Here is a 16,231-nt window from a genome sequence, read left to right on the forward strand (position 1 = left end):
CACAGAACCAATCTCTAGCCCATTTACCACCAACCTCTGTTCATGGATTGAGTATTGGTTTTACAGTATAGTAATAATAGTATGGTAATACTTGTACTACAGTAGAATAGGGATGCTTGGCAGCACATCTGTAAAGCTGGGGAACTGTTATTGTTAGATGCTTCCAATGGCTATCAATTAAGTCTTAATCCACTGCTTAGTCTGTGACTAAGCAGTGGAGCAACCTTTGACAGGAATCACAGCCATGAGAAAGGGGTCTATCTGAGAACACAGAACTGTAGACAGCAGATAACAAGGCATGATGGAATCATATGAAACTTTTTCCAGGTGGTGGGATGCTGAACATGAACATCTACGAGGTCAGTCAAATTAACATAGTGTGTGTGTGTGTGTGATTACTTAGTAGGACAAAATATTGAAAATCTGCTGCATGGCTCACATTAATTTCAGTCAGCCCCTGTTTTAGTTTCTTACCAGTCCAGTTGAGACGACGCTTACCTAACGGATATGCTGCATTTGCATTCCTTGCTTTTGTCAGTTTGAAGTTTTAACATTCCAGACAGTTGGGGGGGGTGTGACTTCATCTCATTGGATAGGACAAGTCATGGTTAAATATTTAGTCGTCTGAGGGCAAGGCAATGAGTGGAAGGTGATGTTATTTTGGAAGTGGGTAGTTCATGGACAAATCATTCAATGAAAGGCACGATCGACTCGAGTCAACTGTTGCATGGTGCCCGCGGAAATGTTTGTGTCAAATCGACAAATAAGGATAGCCTACATATGTCCTCTCTTTAAACTCCTGCTGCCCAAGAGAAGATGAACGACGTTACGCAAATATTATATACTAACGAAGATGTCAGAAGAGATACAGGAATGAATGTAAGTGATGCAATATTGTCAGTAATTTGACTTCTGATAACTGACCCACATTTTCTGGATTTTTGTTTGCATTAATTTCGTGTTTCACTTGACCCCTGGTATTTGTATAGTAGGCTCAAGCTATATGTCACCATTTTGTAGAATGTGGAGGATTTATCATTTTTCCTATAAAGAGAAGCCTACTGAGAATAAACACTAAATCACAACCACGTTGACAGTACCTGCGCTAGCTTATTAGAGCACTATCCATATCAATCCTTTACAGTTCAGCTGGCCTATATGGCAACAGCTTCTAGTCAAGGTGAAAAAATAACTGAATTAGTAAACGGGGCATTAATCCGTAAGAGAGGGTCATGTTTATCATTAACGGAATGCCAAACACTGAATGGTTAATATAGTATTTCCAAAAATGGCAAGTCAGTTTTGTTCTATCTATCTTGGGGAATGTGACTCCAGACAGTTCAATAAACAATACAGATTTGTCTATATAGGTTAATATATGAATTCAAAACGTTGTTTTCTTGCGTGGCATACCTGCAGTAGTGAACAGACTACCTGTGGGACCTTGAACATTAAAGTGTCATCTATGAACTACAGCAGCCAGCATTTTTTCCTTCAAGTTCAACCTCTGATTTAAGACGAAGAAAAACTGGAAGTGCAGTTTGAAATCATTGTTGTGTTCAAAACTCTTTTATGTGGTTTCACAAAGTAGAAAATCACAGGCCTATGTCGTTTTCAACAAATTTGCCTTTTCTTGTTACTTGTTAATAAATTACTCCTAATTTTGGTGACCTTTTCGAATTGCACAATGAGATTATTTGACACAATACAAATATAACTCGCTAAATAAACAAACTCAGCAATGTTTAATGGCCCTCACCCCGTTTTGGACCCTGCCCAGTTTGTTGCATAATGCTCTTTGTATGCCTTAAGTGTTTGATGGATTTGACATATTCAATTGATTTAAATTGGCACTAGAAGCATTTTGTCATCTGGAAGGAAACAATCAGAGATTATTTTCGCTTTGTCACTTTCTGACCTCACTTGATTTTTGTCAGCCTCTTTGATACGGGAGGATTTTAAAGTGACTGTTAGCAAGTGTTAGAATGCCCTTGGCCAAACACAGCCTTTTCTCAAAAGCTCTTCCTCCCGAGGTCTGTTGTTACACCTCTTGGTGAACAGTCTTGTGGTTTCCGTACACATGGCACTTTTCCTCCTGAACCACCTGTTCCTCTATGCAGTGCCTTTACATTCCCTCTGGGTTTGGTGCACTCTGTGCAGTCACACACGCTCACAGAGTAACTACACTTAAAGGATTGGACGACTTGGAGCTGTAAAGACAGGAACAGGACCTTTAATCTGACCTGATGTAATTTGATTTGATGTATAGGGGGTGGACTGAACCATCCTGTTTGACTAGATGGATTTAAGATGTGGGCCAGGCACAGGGTCTTGAATTAGCTTGGGACTTAGCTTGGGACTTGGGACAAACACAGACTCTGCTGTATTTGAGGTTCTTAGAAGGAGGTATGCCCTCAGATCATTCACGAGATAAAGAGAGAGAGAGAGAGAGAGAGAGCAGGTATGTACACACAGACAAGCTGTCAGGGTGTGAGGAGGGGTAGGACCCAAATGCACGAGAGATGCGAGGCATGGTAGAACAAAAGGGTTTAATTGTCAAACCGGGGAACAGATAGGGTACTCACAGGGACAAGTAGTAGTAAGGACAAGACAAAGACTGGACACAAAACAGAAACCTAAATACACAGAACCAAACGACACACAGGTAGACACAATAACGCTAACGAGAACAGGTGAAGACAATGACAGGGAAACACTAGGGCAGGGCAAAAAACTGAAACCGGGGGGGGGGGGGGCACGGCTGTGGCCGTGACACAAGCACATGCACATACTGAATGCACAAACACTTACACACACACACATTCATTTGTATAGCTCTGTTTACTTTATGCATAGTTCATGTCAAGGGACTCTTACATAAAGACACTTCATTAATCTCAGTTATATAACACACCCCACATTCTACACCAGGGCTCTATTGCTGGCACCATGTAGGGATGAGGATTTACTTTTGTGCAAACTATTTACCTACCTGTGTGCTATACTGTAAGATACCTGCATATAGTGGTGACAGACATGCTATATAGACACACACATAACCACACACAGGTTAATATGCCTGCACACTTATTCATATAATGGAATTCTTGTAGTTGCGTCGTATGACATTTTTGCTAGTCTAAACAAAAATTCTTAAACCTAGGGAAAACATGTCAAATGTACAAAATTCCGAACAGACCGAATATTAATCAAAACAATTGTGCTCAAAATCTAACCATCTCAACAACCCATCTGTCTTTTCCTCACTCTGGCCAGTGCAGTGGCCGTCTCTTTCCTGCAGGGGGAGCTGTGAGGCCCTCCAGGGGTTGGAGGCAGGACCAGGTCTGGTACAATAGGGTTGGGCTGGTTTTTGGAGCCTCTCCCTTCCATGTAAGGCAAGACAGCAGTGGATTCCCACACTGAGTCACACACGATTACACTCAAAACACTCAGGACACCGACAGAAAGGGCTCCAGACTGCTACTTCTAGACAGGTACATTTGAAACTGGTTGGCATGTGTGTTGTGTTGTTTTCACCTAAGTTAGTGTAGAAGTAGTTTTGTAGATGTATAAGTCTGTGTGTTATTACTTGTATGCTTTCTTCGGACATGTTTTATCTATTGCCATTGAAAAGGCAATTGTGTTGTTTTCTTAGTGTCTACCATGTAGCTCCAGTAAAATAACTACATAAAGTAATATATTTACATATTTTGATTTAATATGTTATATTTCATATACACTCACTCCTCCTATAAATAATACAATCATATACTGAATAGTACTGCCAAATGTACCTAATACTTAATACCTAATACCAAATACCTAATACACAGAAACATTGTAAATGTATTATAATTTACTTTGTGTTCAAGATACATAAGTGTGTGCATCAGAGTAACTTTGAGCTTAATTTAACAAGGCTAACAAAGGAAGCCTCATAGCAGACATAAGAGAAACAGTCATGTCTGACAGGCTCAGAGTTTCACATTTTTCGTCTTAATTGTGGATTGTCGGAATTACATGAAATCACCAGTAGTAGGTTCCTGACGTTCGAAAGTGTTTTATTATCTTTGATAATCTCTTTTGTAATCATTTAGGTACCTTGTTAATATGACCCAAGACGGGATATACGTCAATATGTGTCTGAATGTGTTAATGGTACCCTGCAAGGAGTGGAAACTGACATGTTGCTGTGAGTAGCCCAGCCTCTGACTAAACATGTGCATGTGGAACTCTTTACTTGTATGTTGATGTTCCACTATGGTCAGTTGCATATTTGGCTAAACATTGTAGCCAGTGCTCAATCCTCTGAGCCAGTAGCTGAACTTGTTCAGTATGTGAACCAATAAGAGCAGTGGAGTCTTCATTGGAAGGGATGGGAGTGGGGTGGTGGGTCTCTTTGATGCTGTACATCAGAGGGGGAGGCTAGGTGGTTGTATTTATAGAGGTAGAGGGATCGTATAGGAGCACCATAGTGTGTGAAGCTCTCAGCTCCAGTGCGTCCATAGAGGAGAGCAAGGTACAGTAAACTGATACTCGCTGTGGGAGCTCAGAGGCCTTAGTCTCAGTGCAGCTTGTAAGAGTAGCCGCTGTTTTCAGCCCAGTTATTGACTGTGTTCCTATGTATCTCGTTGTTTTTTTTCTGCGGATTACATTGTGCAGTTGATAGACCAGGTGGAGAAACAGGCCATTCTTAGCTGTGTGGCTTGTGGAGTTTTCTAGCCCTCAGATGTAGTGGTTTGTATACAGTGCATATACAGTGCCTGCACAAAACAACTTGATGGTCTGCTTACAATTTGTTTTCAAACATTTAGACAAATGATTGATGAGTCTTTTGCAATAGCACATTGGCTAACAAGTTGAGCCAATCTAAAACTGGATGTGGGCCAATCAGTGGTTTGGCGCCCACATGTTTTATATGAATTTGTGTATGGAGGGGAATAGCACGCAAATGTGTAGTCCTCTAGTACTTCCAAGAAAGGTGTTATTTATTGTTTGATTTGTTAGAATTCAAACTGTCTTTTTTATTCAAGTGTATATCCCCAAGGAAGTGAACAAATACGTACACCACGCACCATCCTTGAAAGCAAATCTGTGATCCTTAATAGCGATGAAGTAGCTCAGGACGTTTGTCTCGCTCACCTTTTAATACACAATGGGATCATTCGCTGGACAGGGTCCATGGTTTTAGGCCTGTGGATTAGATGTTGATATGGCCGAGGCGGATCTGTACAGACAGGCCTGGGACAGAGCCCTCAGGGTAGCTCCCTACTGAAGGCAGATGCTGGGGATGTTTATCAGGCCGTAAACCGACAGAGATAAAAAAGAGTTTCCACATCCAAGAGTATGGGTTCACACAAGCCCACCATAGTGAAACGCATATTGATTTAAACTTTATTACATTTCAGGTTTCACAAGTTTATCATAACGTATTTGTGTGCCAGTGAAGGGTCCTGGAACAGATAGAATGGTTTTAGGGGAGTATATAAAAGTACCATAAGTACACATATTTAGTCATTATTCCACTACCATCCTAATACTTGAATGTTTGTTGATGTTTTAAACATTTAGTTTAGTAATAATAAGATTACTACCTATGTAATAACCAATTATATGGGTCATAGTTATTTTCTGGTTGACGATACATTAACATAAAACTAGCCTTCTGCTGCATAATACAGTACTGGGCGAAGCAACAAGGGAAAATCATGGGATATGAAATGACTGTGTATGCGTGGTGGGAGAGCCAGAGATGGAGTTTGTGGTTGTGGACGATTCAGGAAGGGAACATCGTGTCTGTTCCAGCATCCCTTGTTAATGAGTGTGTGTGCGTGTGTCTGAACACCTCTGTGGGTGTGTCAGGATCCTCTCTCTGTATGTGAGAGAGAGAAAGAAAGAGAGAGAGAGAGCCTCTCTCTGTGTGTGAGAGAGAGAGAGAGAGAGAGAGACAGAGAGGCCCCCGAGGCTGCAGTCACTCGTTCTGTTCTCAGCCTGGTGGTTCAGCTGCCTGCCTGTTACAACCACAGCCACAGCTCTGATGGTTTTTCAGGATTCCATACTGACAGGAGAGGAGGGGGTGGTGGTGTGTGTGTGTGTGTGTGGGGGGGAGGTATTTAACTGGGTCACTCATACACAGAGGCTCTCCCACACAAAGTCCATGCTCGCTTGAACACTTGACATATTTTAAGAAGTTTTCGATACAATTATGCTTGTTAGTTTGACAACATATTTGCAGTTTTGTCTTGCTGTATGTGTCTTGTTGGCGTTGGCACAATCTTCTCTCTGGTTACTGGTAACAGATGATGGTATGCTAAGAATGTGTTTGCCCCTTCTCTTTCTCATTAATCCTGTGCTATGATCCCTTGTGTGCTCTTTACAGTGAACCATTAGGGATGTACTGTTCTGTTTAACTGGGTGTGTCTTGTCAAAAGTATTTTCTAGGTAGCATTAAAAAATGCATTGCGTAGGAGAAAACAATGACAATGACAGGTGTAAGTAATGGTTTTCTCGGTAAAGAAGTAATGTAGCCTATGGCAGCTAAGCCTAATAATGCAGTTCCAAGGAATGTTTCCATTATCTTTCATGTTTATGTTTTACACCGATTCTGTCAAAAGGACTTTAAATAGATTTTTATTTTAAATTCATTATTAGATTTCAGTCAAATAACTTAATGAAAAGATGACTTACGCAACAAACCCACATCATTTAAAGGCACCTGAAGAGAGATAAACATGTTCATGTCATCATAATAGAGAAACAAGAGCTTAAAAATGAGCAAAACCAATTTGTTTTAATAGTGCAGTGTACTTGTGAATCATTTGAATTATAGTGATAATTGTTTCGTGATAATGTAATCAAAATACACTAATCTTTAAAAAAGTTTGAATGCAGAAGCAGTCTGCTTTTTGCATCTTCCCAGACATTATTCAGAGATTTAAACCTAGCCACCAGGTTTTTTGCTATCATAGAATCTCACCTGATACAGACCATCCCATATGGTATTCAGACAGGTTCCTTTGAACCTAAGGCAGAAATGTGGACTTATTATCTTACTCAGACAATTACTGTGGTATTTGGCATGGCACAACATACCTTAAGAGTAATTATAAGATAATAATATATCAACCCATGCCAACAATGTAATGATGTCATTGTACCTGCTAAAATGCAGTATGCAGATTAGTCATGGAACATACTGGATGTTATTGGACATCCAGTATGTTCCAGTATGTTAGTCTATGATGTCCAGGGTTTGTCGTCGTCGTCGTCATCTGCCGCTTGTCCGGGGGTCGGGTCGCGGGGGCAGCAACCTAAGCAGGGAGGCGCAGACTTTCCTCTCCCCGGCCACTTCCACCAGCTCTTCGTGGGGGACCCCGAGGCGTTCCCAGGCCATCCGAGAGACATAGTCCCTCCAGCGTGTCCTGGGTCTTCCCCGGGGTCTCTTCCCAGTCCAGGGTTTGCCGTAAAAAAAATCACATCAACACACACACACATCAACATACACACACATCAACACACACACACATCAACATACACACACATCAACATACACACACATCAACACTCACACACATAAACACTCACACACATCAACATACACACACATTGTACATAAAAGCCCAGGTGTACTGTTCAAACACTGAGCAGACATAAAGTGATGGATGAACTTGACTGTGCTCAGTTATGATAACACAAAGACATCTTGGGAGACTGCATTGACAAAAGGGTTATGTAAAGTCGAACTACCGCTTTTTTCAACTTAGTTCTTCGGTAAAACACCTTTATCCCTCCCTGAAAAGGTTTCCTTCATGCTGAAAAGCTCTTAGATCTGGTTTGATTCTCACATTCAGAAATATTCAAGTAGTTTGTTTATCCTTCACCATAATACCTGAAATGGGTGTTCCCGTTTATTTTGGAAGCAATGTATGTATAACTTAAGAGGGACAAAATGTTTGTTACCCAATGCAGAGAGACATTTGAATTGTTACTATAGATTATGTTTAAAGATTAAGAACAGGTAATTTATTGTCATGCAAGACAGTTGGCAAGGATCTTGCTGAAAGTCATTGTAACATGATATAATAGCAGAAGGTACGTCTGTTGAAAAGTTTGCTTATCTAAAACTTGATATATTGGCATCAATTCATGATTTTTGACAGTTCATTCTTGAAAATGTTTGGCAGTTAGCCTGTACAGTTTAGTAACAACACTTTCAACAAATCGACAGCTGGCACTCTACCAACTCCTTGTTTGTATTGTCTTGGGTACAGAGTCGTGCAGTGACTCAGCACTCGTTTAGGTGGTCGGGGTATTTTTGGATTTCCTGGTTTGGACTGGGTTGGCTTTTCCAGTTAATAAAGAGTTAGCGTTAGACCCAGAGTTGGGTGGGGTGGTGTTGGAGACGTCCACCCACAGTCTGGTGTTGTGTCACGGGGCCCACTGTCTTCCAGTGAGTCATTGGGTCATTTCTTCATGGGCAGCTTTAACTTGTCCCCTAGCTACAGCTCACTCTACTCTCTCTCTCTCTCTCTCTCTCCTCTCTCTCTCTCTCTCTCTCTCTCTCTCTCTCTCTCCTCTCTCTCTCTCTCTCTCTCTCCCCCTCTCTCTCTCTCTCTCTCTCTCTCTCTGTTCTCCCTCTGTTCTCCCGTATGAAAGGGGCTATATATCCCTTTCCTTTCTCCCCAAGCGGTTTATCTTTACTTTCACATCTCTTACTCATACAAATCCCTTTTATATTTTTGTCTTTTTAAATCAGGCCAGATACAGGCAGCTTAGACTAACTCTGCAGGAGCAGAACCAGTCCAGCCAGCCCGCAGAATCTAGCAGGGCAAAGACAATTATTTGTATGATATTTATAAATCCAAATGGACTATTGTGAATGTTCTTTGCTTTTTAATTAACAGCCAATCAGCAGAGCTTCTGACCTACCTCAGCCAATCAATCAAGACCAGAGACTTGGTCTGGTTGCACCCTCAGAAGAGAAAGTAGAGGTCATCAAGGTGAGTTGTCTGTGAGATGGGTGTGGCTGTATTTGCGTTTTTGAAAAACTAACCCCCTTCTCCAATGTCCAGGTGTACCTTGAGGCACGCAAACAGAGAGAAGCCAAACAACAGAGTGTCAAGATGCTGACAGATGAGGTGTCTCAAATACAGGAGGTCAGTACGGCCAACTAGGAACAGTTGTCTGCACCAGTATGTAGAGGATGAGTCAGTGCGTCAGGCCCAGTCATTGGGTGGGGATGGATAGACAAGCTATTAGGTTGGATGTTTAAAAGGGTGTGTCAGTAAAGAAAAGTGTGTGTGTGTGTGTGTGTGTGTGATTTTTCCACAAATATGGGCACATTTATCAAAAATGTTTCCCATGTTACTAGGTGAGGTACTGTCTAAAGACCTTGAGGGAGCAAATGGCAGCCAGACAGAACAACAACATTAAAAAGGTACGACAATGAAAAATGAATAAACATAACCAAAAAGAATGTGATCCATGAGAAACGTCTGCTTGTGAATACATAAGAATATTGGCTTGACGCTAACATCTCTAACCATGCTCTTTTTCTCAGTTTCCTGTTAATGGCTTTAGAGTCAGCCTGCCTAGCAACCAAGCTGTTGTCGCCAATGGTAACCTTGATGGGACTGAGTCAGAAGCTCATGTAAGCTATTATTAGCTCATCTACATGTTAAACTTGAGTGGTAGAGTGGTTTGGCTTTCGCTTTTTTTGTTTTACTTCTTTTGCATCTGTTTTAAAGGAGTGCATCCTGACACAGGCCTACAGTCAAAACAAGTATAAATTGAATGTATTCAAACTAATATGAAAATGAAAGAAAGGCAGAATTCCTCAGACATTTTCCATCCTACGCAACATGACAACATTTCTGTTGTTATTTAAAATGGCGGATGCTCTCCGTACGCGGCTGCTCTCCGTACGCTGGTAGTCATACTGACTACACACTGGGAGATATCTTGGTGTCTATGTGTTACAGCCTCCCCATACACACATAAACATGCACAGCCAAGGCTCGAGCAACAGATATTGGATATTGTAAAAAGGCATTCTTTCCGCACAGCCCAGCACAGACAGCCTGTGTCACATGAAGCCGGACATCCATTCTCTATCCTAAAGGCTGTGTTGCTGTGAGAATGCAGGAGAATCTACAGGGAATCTATTTCTGCCCAGTGACTATGCTCAAGCACAGGCAATCGCTGTGCGAGAGTGTTTCTCTCTCTTAGTCTGTCTGTCTTCATTCTCTCAGGTGAAGGACAACCAGGAGGAGAGCAGCCGGCTGAGGGAGGTGACTAAGCGTTTGTACGCCCAGCTGAAGGAATCAGAGAAGAAACATCAGGATGAAAAAGACAGACTGCATGTATGTACTTGTTAGGCTCACCTAATGGTTCATTCCCACCTTTCTCCCTCCTTTAAATCCATACCATTCACTCTTTCAGTCTCTATCCATCTCTTTTCATTGTTGTTTGGTTCTCTCGCTCTTTATCCAGGGTTACCTCAGGGCATGAGCCTGTGTGTGTGAAGTTATCAGTCTTGGTGTCAGAAGGCTGAAACTGTATTGTTCCAATGACAATCCTTAGTTTCCAAAATATAGGGTTCTACTGCAACACATAATACACAATTTAAGTCCCGACTTTGTGACAAGGCTATAACTTCCTGACTCGCGAAACTGCTTTAGTTCCTCAATATTTTTTAAGATTTTACTTCCCGTAAGTTTAATGCAGAAACCTAAATTACAGGTTGGCGTGTGGTTTGTCTAAACCATAGGTCTAAACAGTTCCATACTTCCAGAGGGGCCAAAGCACCACAACAAGCTTAATGCCATGGTAACCTTGGAACTCTGGCTCCCCCTGCAGGCAGAAAGCAGCGAGTTTCGCCAGCGCCTGGATGAGCAGTCTGAACGTCTGCAGAGGGCAGAGGGGCAGGCCGAGGACCGCGGCCAACGGGTGGAGGAGCTGCAGAGGCTGCTTGGTGGCATGGAAGTGGAGAGCGCCGGTCTGCAGGACAAGATGGCCGCCACGGAGGCTGAGCTACAGCAGCTGAGGGAGTCTAAGGAGAAGGTCCTGGAGAAGGAGCGGAGGTGAGGTCCAGCTGATCACAGATATGGCGCTTATGTTGTGTATTCACATTCTTTATAATGAAAAAGAAAGAAAGATTGAATAGGTTAAAGGGTCATGGATACTAATGCTGATATTACCGTATTCAAATGTATTTTACATCAGGAAACATGCATTTAATTATGGCTGTGCTGTTGGTAAGGTATCATTGATCAGGCCAGATACTGTATTTACAGTATATTACCCACCCTCCTTACTTCGTCCTGATCAAGAGTTATGGTGATGTAACCACAGTAACCACATGTTGTGTGTGTGTGCTCAGGTCTGAGGACTTGGAGAAGCAACTAGCCGTTCAGAAGGAAAAGATCCATCACCTTGACGATATGCTGAAGTGCCATCAGAGGAAGGTCCGCCACATGATCGAACAGGTGACAACGCACACGCACACACACACACAGTATACTTGCACACACACACACATATACACATGCATACACACTCACAGGAACTTGCATACAGAGTACCAGAAGCAATTAACAGGCAATTTGATTGCCAAGAAAGCACTTAATTTGTTTAGTGGAGTGGAGCGGAAGCTTGCGGGGAAACAAAAAACATCATCAATAAGTGATGAGCAAGTTTCCAATCGTGATATCCCTTTGTTTGTTTTCCTTTTGTCCACAGCTGCAGAACTCCCGGACAGTGATCCAGGAGAGGGATCGGGCGATCAGAGATCTGGAGGAGAAAGTGGCTTTCCTGGAGGCTGAGGTGAGGATGCTTACAAGTCTTGTGTGCCACTCTGCTCTCTTCAGCTCTACCCTTTCTGCAAGAGAAGGCGGGAAGGTCTGCATGGGGTCTCCAACCCTCTCTGAATGACCTTTGACCATTTCGTAACGTGTTCCCTAACAGAACAGAGAGATGCACGATCAAATGGAGTACTTCTTGGGAGGGCAGGCACCCGAGACACAGACATCCGCTGAACACAAACCTCAAATCATCTTCAGGTGACAGCTCACTCACCAAGTCACATCTCCCAAAACAGACATCAGAACAAAGCAAAATGAGTGAACAACTACAAGTAATGTTTGTGTACTCTCCATGACTTATAATTTTCCTCTTATTTGCAGCAAGCCGCTCACACCAACCACCCTTGCCAACAAGTCTCTTCCCTTCATCAAAGTCATTGAGATTAAGTCCTGAGCAGTCGGTGTGAGAGATGTAAAAAAGAAAACAGTGATACAAACACACAAACAGTCTTGACCTGGACAAACAACTCCGTATTCCAACTCACAAATGTAAATAAATGGATATGTTACCCCCTCCCAGAATAATGTTTTAAAGCATGAAATTCCTAAAGTGTGAAAATGTTACCTGTTGAGTCCATATGCTAAATGTGCAGTGCAAATACTTATTCAACATACTAGTTTTGTATACTGTGTAGAGGAGTTGTAAGAACACTAAGTTTCAGTAGTTTGAATTTGTCTTACTTCTAAATTTGGGAGTCAGATGGCTGAGCGGTGAGGGAGTCGGGCTAGTAATCTGAAGGTTGCCAGTTCGATTCCCGGCCGTGCCAAAATGACATTGTGTCCTTGGGCAAGGCACTTCACCCTACTTGCCTCGGGGGGAATGTCCCTGTACTTACTGTAAGTCGCTCTGGATAAGAGCGTCTGCTAAATGACTAAATGTACATTTTACAAATGTTGTCCTGTTTTCCTTGCTTTCCTTAAATCAATGCAGTGTTAGATTTGCTAGTTGAAGTGTCAATACTTATGAGTCAATACTCATCAATATTCAAGTCGCTTAAAGTTTCCCTCATCATACAAGGCTGTGGATTTAAAGATCCACTGTTACAACCAGTAATCAGGTATGCTATCAACTGTTCATTCGGACTGTGAGATATTCTTTCCTGTCTGTTAGTCAAACCTGGTTTTAACTACAACACACTATATACTGTATGTGTACTTAATGTGAAATATGTCCCTCTTTGATAGGTAATATAGTGTAGTGGTGAACTACATTTATTGTTATTGTTTGTTCATGGTTGACTTTGTTTAAAATTATTTTATTTAAAAATATATATAAAAAAGACTGCTGTCTGTTTTTGCTTATATTGTAGCCGCTTATACTGCAGCTGCCACCTAGTGGAAACATTAAGCACATTGGAATTACCTTTTACCCCACACGAGAACATCAACACAAATACAATTTACAACAACGAAATACATTATCAAATGTTATAAATACATTAATTTGTACAAACAAATTTTTGTTAACATTTGAATGTACTGTAGACAGACAAAAGCATGTTCAAGAAACATTAACAATGATAACTGCCATATAATGACTGTCCAGAAGCACTGTGTTTTGTCATGGGGAAATGAGCATTTTAACTCATGGAGACAAATGTTGCAATGAACCAGCCATGCACTCTACACAGTAATATTGTTTTTGGCTGACTGTGTTGCAATTTAAAACACTGCATTCCACCCCTTGAGCAACCAGCCTGATCAAGTAAGTGAACATTCTGTAGTAAAATTGAACATGACCACATTGGTCAGGCTGCTCGTCAAGTCCAGCCCATTCTGTGAGGAAGTCTCAAAGGGTGCTCTCCAGGGTATTGTAATTGTCTTTGAAGCTTTTGAGCTCCAGGAAATGCTTGGGCCTCTTGCTTCGTTGGCCGGTGGACGGCAGGTAGGTCACCTGGATGGTGGAGGGAGTGCCACGCGTTGGGGAGCACGTCAGATCTTTAGCTGCAGACTGGTGGTGCTGGTCCAGACTAGTGGTGCTGGAGTAGGCTTTTACACTAAGGGAAGAAGGGAACTGGCTTTTATCTCTGTTTCTTTATCAGTGCAAGTGTAATGAAGTTATTCTACAATAAAATTACTTAGGGGGAAAAATATATATATATATTTCGAAGAACATCCTTAAAAGACACCTGACATGTTGTATGCACCTATATGAGGTTGTTGGACATCCCATTCCAAATCCTTGAGCATAAATATATAGTTGGTGCCATCATTGTGGCTATAAAACTGCCACTAGAAAGTCTGTCGACAAGATTTAGCAGTGTGTTTGTGGGAATGTGTGCTCATTCAGACACATATTTTGGTTATATAGCTATATGTTGTCTGACATGCTGCAAACAGCTTAGCTATTGTATTTATATTGGCTAGAATTGGTTGCAAATACTTACACATCTGCCAGTTCATTAAGAGCTTCCTGGTATTTCAGAAACTCTGCTTCCCCAAAAACCTGCAACACAGTTCAGAGAATGACAATAACCACAGGGCAAATCAAATAACAACAACGCATAGTGAGAAACTCAACCCCAAGCACAGAGAGGCAAAGACAAGATGCCTGCACACATAAAAACACACCCCGGTCCCGTGGCGGGCACTGTCATAGCCCTCCAACAGGTTGTCTATAAGGGTGCTGCGGCTGCTCTTAATTAACGAATGGGAGTTCCGCAGCTCCAGCAGCCAGTTCAGGAAGCTGCGTCCAGTCAAAGCATTTGGGTTTCGACTCATCTCTTGCAGCGGGATACCTGAAGTTAGAAGGATGGAAGCGACAGGTCGGTAAATTGTGAAGAAATAAGCACAAGGACAAGTGCAGAGAAGCGTTTGGGTGTCTCTCCACCTGTTCTTACCCGAATCACGAATAGCATCCAGGGCCTTCATTCTGTACAGGTAGTTGTAGCAATCTAGGAAATATTCATGATTGCATGTCAGTGTTACTAAAACTCCATACACAGCCATATTGCAGAGATTCAAATGTTCAGCTTAATAATATATAGTGACTCACTAAGCTGGGTGCCAGGCTTGAGTCTATCATCTTGTTCCGAGAGGAGCCGAGGTTCGAAACGAATATCGTGGACCTTAGACAGGCGAGAATCTATGTTCTCCCGCAGACCCTGCAAAACATTAATGCACAGAATTAACAAAGACACGTTTGATTTGGTTTTGAGTCGGTGAAACAATTGATCAGGACACGCTTTAAACTAAGTGACACGTTGGGAGTCTACCTTAGGGGCGTTGTGTCCAATAGGGGCATGGGGTCCTCTACGAGACCTCATTGCAAAACGCATGATCTGCCTCTTGACAAAGATGAACAATAATACGAACACCTGCACGGGACGAAATATTTTTACAATTAGCTCGTTAACCACTGATAATAGTAGCTAGCACTTGCTTGTGAGAAATACCCTAATGCTAGCACACAGTAAACTACCAAGCTAGCTAGACTAGCTACTGTAGCTATCCAGCTTTCTTAGTAGCTAGCGTCTAAGAATCGGTCACACTTACCAAGCTACCGTAGGCCATGACAAGAACCACATTGACTCCCGATAAAGGTGACTCTGCCATTTTGTGAAAACTTTTTAAAGCTTTGGTGCAATTTAGAAAAGAGATTATTAGGTTGCTGTGTTGCTAACTAGCAAATGGCAACGCAGACCTCGACTTGACTGCCTGCCCTGACTGGCTGCAACCTACAGCTCGCTCGATAGATAGTCATTTAGCTAGTAGTAGCAAATACATTGATCTTGTTTATGTAGACTCTGTGTAGTCAAATATCTACCTATGTGTCAAGTGATAATGTAAACAAGTGGAATGAGCATCAAATAGCAATCAGCATACACATTGCTTTACGGTGTTCCGGAGAATTCAGTTCCTCTGTTCCCCCTTCCTTGCGCGTGCGCGAAATCATGACGTTTTCTCTTGTTGCTTGGTTGAGTTGAATGTGATATAATCGCGTGTTATCTTATAATGTACTCTACCTACTTTCCATGAGCATAAGGTACATATCTTGATGTTGGTTAGTTCATTTGCACTCAAATACAGGCTTTAAAGTATTGTATAGTGAGTTGTATTACTCAATCGTTAGTCAGTGCCTGTTTTCAGAGTCTTTCAGAGAACAGCTAGAGCTAGTGCCGTCTAGTGTAGCCAGTAGTAGCGCTACTGTAATTTACAGTACTAATGTATCCAAATTTGAAATGAAAATGCCTAGTTCTTCGTGAGCATTGTCTTGTTTGGACGGTTGTTTATATTTTAGTTTATTTGTATTAATTGTATTATTGTGTGTGTGTGTGTGTGTGCGTCGTTTTGTAACACACAAGCTTACGTTTTGTTGCTAGCACAAATAAACTATTGTATGATAAGTAGGCAAGTCGGTGTTATATTAC

General features: G+C 41.9%; 2 protein-coding genes across 5 annotated transcripts; one reads left to right on the forward strand and one right to left on the reverse strand.

Moving 5' to 3' along the window:
* Window positions 1-606: 606 nt before the first annotated feature.
* Window positions 607-12,286, forward strand: tuft1b (tuftelin 1b). 3 transcript variants are annotated; one of them, XM_062487158.1, is made up of 12 exons: window positions 3,117-3,494; window positions 4,098-4,192; window positions 8,904-8,999; window positions 9,072-9,155; window positions 9,371-9,436; window positions 9,560-9,649; window positions 10,251-10,361; window positions 10,858-11,081; window positions 11,381-11,486; window positions 11,740-11,823; window positions 11,965-12,059; window positions 12,183-12,286. In XM_062487158.1, exons 4-12 carry the CDS (start codon window positions 9,123-9,125, stop codon window positions 12,253-12,255), a joined length of 882 nt encoding a protein of 293 aa, XP_062343142.1. In that variant the 5' UTR covers window positions 3,117-3,494; window positions 4,098-4,192; window positions 8,904-8,999; window positions 9,072-9,122; the 3' UTR covers window positions 12,256-12,286. The 3 variants fall into 3 exon arrangements, with proteins under 3 accessions (XP_062343140.1, XP_062343139.1, XP_062343142.1); XM_062487156.1 differs by lacking the exons at window positions 3,117-3,494; window positions 4,098-4,192 and adding an exon at window positions 607-879 and having other exon boundaries at window positions 9,560-9,651; window positions 10,256-10,361; XM_062487155.1 differs by lacking the exons at window positions 3,117-3,494; window positions 4,098-4,192 and adding an exon at window positions 607-879.
* Window positions 12,287-12,568: 282 nt separating this feature from the next.
* Window positions 12,569-15,740, reverse strand: LOC134040958 (protein C1orf43 homolog). Of its 2 annotated transcripts, none has more exons than XM_062487159.1 (7): window positions 15,357-15,740; window positions 15,077-15,178; window positions 14,857-14,965; window positions 14,702-14,755; window positions 14,433-14,599; window positions 14,249-14,307; window positions 12,569-13,858 (listed from the first exon to the last, which is right to left on the reverse strand). In XM_062487159.1, exons 1-7 carry the CDS (start codon window positions 15,414-15,416, stop codon window positions 13,651-13,653), a joined length of 759 nt encoding a protein of 252 aa, XP_062343143.1. In that variant the 5' UTR covers window positions 15,417-15,740; the 3' UTR covers window positions 12,569-13,650. The 2 variants fall into 2 exon arrangements, with proteins under 2 accessions (XP_062343143.1, XP_062343144.1); XM_062487160.1 differs by having other exon boundaries at window positions 15,668-15,721.
* Window positions 15,741-16,231: the final 491 nt, after the last annotated feature.

This window comes from Osmerus eperlanus, chromosome 20 (genome assembly GCF_963692335.1).
Source record: "Osmerus eperlanus chromosome 20, fOsmEpe2.1, whole genome shotgun sequence".
NCBI classification, from domain to species: Eukaryota; Metazoa; Chordata; class Actinopteri; order Osmeriformes; family Osmeridae; genus Osmerus; species Osmerus eperlanus.